This window comes from Octopus bimaculoides, chromosome 14 (genome assembly GCF_001194135.2).
Source record: "Octopus bimaculoides isolate UCB-OBI-ISO-001 chromosome 14, ASM119413v2, whole genome shotgun sequence".
Classification (NCBI taxonomy): Eukaryota; Metazoa; Mollusca; class Cephalopoda; order Octopoda; family Octopodidae; genus Octopus; species Octopus bimaculoides.
Genome location: NC_068994.1, coordinates 24,813,447 through 24,816,901, shown reverse-complemented (window position 1 = coordinate 24,816,901; position 3,455 = coordinate 24,813,447). Strand labels below are relative to the sequence as shown.

The window sequence follows — 3,455 nt, the reverse complement described above, 5'->3', positions numbered from 1 at the left end:
ATTTTCTGAGATTCAGCTTGGAAAACTACCAAATTTAAAAATTTTCAAAAATTGGCAGCCAAACTGAAAAGATCCCAGACCCCTATTCTCTTTCACATTCTCCTCATTCAAAACCTTTCAGAGAAATATTTTCTTGCATCTTTTCTTTGTGTTGTTCAGGAAAAGTTTTCCCCAATAACACTTTCGTTCACACACACACACACACACACACACACACACACACACACAGTCTTATAACACAGAACACCTCATACCTCTGATCCTTTCATTGTAGAGCATTAGCAAATCTTAATTTCAGCTTGATGACTGCTAGGTATAGTGGTTTGCTCTTAGCTAAGAAGATCTTGATCTTTCCCTTTTTTTCCAATCTTTCTAGGCCTGTCTTTTAGTTTTTATGGTTCTATGTATTGTACAATTTTACCTTCCTTTTAATTACTTTATTCTATGAATTGTACAATGCCATCTTCCTTTTAGTTACTTTATACACAGATCTGATCCATTGCTCACAATAGACAGTCTCATAGAGGCTCCTCTATGTTGAAAATCACTATTTTCTCTTCCATCTTGTCACACATCACCGAGTGTTACTTTGATCTTACATTTGACCAAGGGAACTTTCAGCTTCCATAGTTTCTTCTCGAGATTGTCTTATATCTTGGAGTTCAGCTAGCTCTTATCTTGAACTTGTTGATATCAATTTGTCTATGCTGAAAGTACATTGTACACCAAAGAAGAACTTAGTATTCACAAGCAGTTGCCTACTCTTTGTTTATACATACTTTGTTGTTGTCAGATAAAGAGAGAGTCCTTTATCCAAGTTAAAGTACGCTTTCTACAAAGCCATTATAACTCTTTGGCAAACATAAACACTCAACAGAAAACCGTAACAAGAAATTACCATCAAACAACAAGCGCTGTTCCGCTGCTGCCACTGCCGTTACTCAGTTTCCGTTTCGATTTGTTTGCAAACTCTAACATTATACAGATGAGAGAAAACTTTTCTTCGTGAGAAGATGATAGACTATCACATATAACTTCTCTATAAACACCTACTACAAGCTAAAGTGATATAAGACACAGTAAAATTGTTTTGCCACACAACAAAATGATCTTGTTATACTCACATGATCAAATGGTAAAAGAACCTTAAGATAACTTACACTTGAGAAAAGCAGCAAGACAGTGGGGTGATGAGTAAATGTCTCAGTATTTAGTTCAGATTGTTTATGTTGTATATTTAATGACAGTCCAAAACCTGTAAGCATATGAAAATAAAGACAAAATGTAAAAACAATATTTTTATCATGAATATATTGATTATGTCATGTAAAAATAGATTACTAGAAAAGATACTTTACATAGGATAAGTAATCATAATTAGGGAGTTAGTACATAGGTCTGTCACTCAGGTACTTGATTTCTTACATTTGCATAAGAGTTGGTATGATTAGCCCAATTTCAAAATGTGGAAGTGTTCTACTACTTTACCCACACAATTGTTTCTAATCATTTAGCATCCACTTTTTCATGCTTGTATGGGTGAGACTGTTGAGGCAAGTTTTCTACAACCTGATACCCATCCTGCTATATATGTCTTCACTTATTTCCAGGTAAGGTAAAATCTCTGTGGTCAGGCATGTTTTTTATGGTAGATTGGCAATAAACATCATTGGTTGTACAATGATGCTCATTTACAACCATCATGATGTCAAGATAAGGGTAGACACACATGCGTGCACTCTCACATACGTATAAACATAAATACATATACACACACACACACACATATGTATATACAAATACACACACATGCAAGATGGATTTCTTTCACTTCCCATTTATCAATACTTCTTATAAGGCTTTGGTCAACCAAGGTCAACAAAAAAAGTCGTGGTACCACACAGTGGAACTGAAATCAAGACTACATTTGACCATAGCACCACACAGTGGAACTGAAATCAAGACTATGGTTGGGAAGCAAGCTTCTCAACCATAGAGCTACACCTGCACCAAATTCATCCAAAATATATATTTTTACATTTTGCCAATAAACACATGCAGTAGTACATGTGTTTATTGGCAAAATGACCATCTCCAAATATAACAATATCTGTTTCAACATGATTTCACATCAAGAATCTTGCAAAACAAAAACATAAAATTATATATTTATTTTTGATATAAATAAACCTGGAGAAGGTCTATTTGGTATCCATAAACCCTATAAGCAATGATGTTTGTAATCTGATTATTTCCTAACGGCTAAAAATGAGAAAAATAATTTTAAAAATGAATTATTAATAAGTATCTCTTGTTTTTAATAGACTCTTGAATTTGGGATAAAAGAAACTAATTAAGTATCTAATTTATCTAAGTGTGTCATCAGATATTTTTCTAGATATAGTTTTAACAATTAAGAAAGGATTTGGGTTTTTTAAATGTTTGTTTTGGTATATCTATGTAACTGGTGGGGATATTATCTGCATGGACTTCAAGGGCTAGGTTGCTATTTATTTGGATAACTTAGGAATTAGTAACTGGTTTATTTATAGCATTAATTTACCGATATTGTTTTTGTACATAGGGTAAATGTGTTTCTTTGTTGTAGTTTAATTAATAATGTTAGTGTTTAATCCCTCCTAGAATTAAGATTGAATGAATGTGGTAATATCTAAGGTATGTTTGTTCCAAAACAACACTTATTTTAGTACTGCTAACAATGCTGGTTTGAATGGTACTGCCCAGGTGTCAAAACCATAGTGGCATCCATGGGGCAGCTGATGATGGAGGTGTGTTGGATTGTTGGTATGTGAAGAATAGTTTTATAAGACATTCATTTGATATATATATATATAGTTGAAATTTACAGAAAAACAAAAGACAAAGACAGGTGTATGAATAACAAGCAGGTCTATTAGTCTGATGCCTGGGAAAGTGAGAAAGTCTTTTATGTTTCAAGCCTACGCCCTTCAACAGAAAGGAATAAGAAAAAATAGAGAGAGAGAGAATAAAAAAAACTTGTGGCTGGGGACTTCAATGGGCATGTTGGAGAGTAGCATATTTTTTACTTTCTCATCAATAAATTTAGATGTAAGGCATTTACTAATTGCACTCAATAATAATAATAATAATAATCGCACTAATGAAAACATAGGAATCTAAAATTTCAGGATTACAGGTCTGGATTCGGCCCAGAAAGTTTTTAATTTACTTGTGGAGTCAGCCAGATTCCAAAATGGTATGATATGTTGGACCAAAGTCTCTAGGAGTAAAGTTGAAAAAGTGTGACACACTGACATTCACATTTATTATATTAGATATGTTTAATTTTGGGGAAACTGTATTTCTTTAAAGTGTATTTTACATATGTGTGTGTATGTACATACATATATATATATATATATATATATATACACACACACACCAGTATCTGCTACAACTGTGATTTTGCTCAG

General features: G+C 33.1%; 1 protein-coding gene across 1 annotated transcript in view; it reads right to left on the bottom strand.

The window, feature by feature from the left end:
- The window catches only part of LOC106881403 (uncharacterized), a 48,566-nt gene that overhangs the window by 26,431 nt on the left and 18,680 nt on the right, over positions 1-3,455 (bottom strand). The window contains exon 2 of the mRNA XM_052973137.1: positions 1,161-1,202. Within this exon, the coding sequence (XP_052829097.1) occupies positions 1,161-1,202 (42 nt within the window). The remainder of the gene's footprint in view (positions 1-1,160; positions 1,203-3,455) is intronic.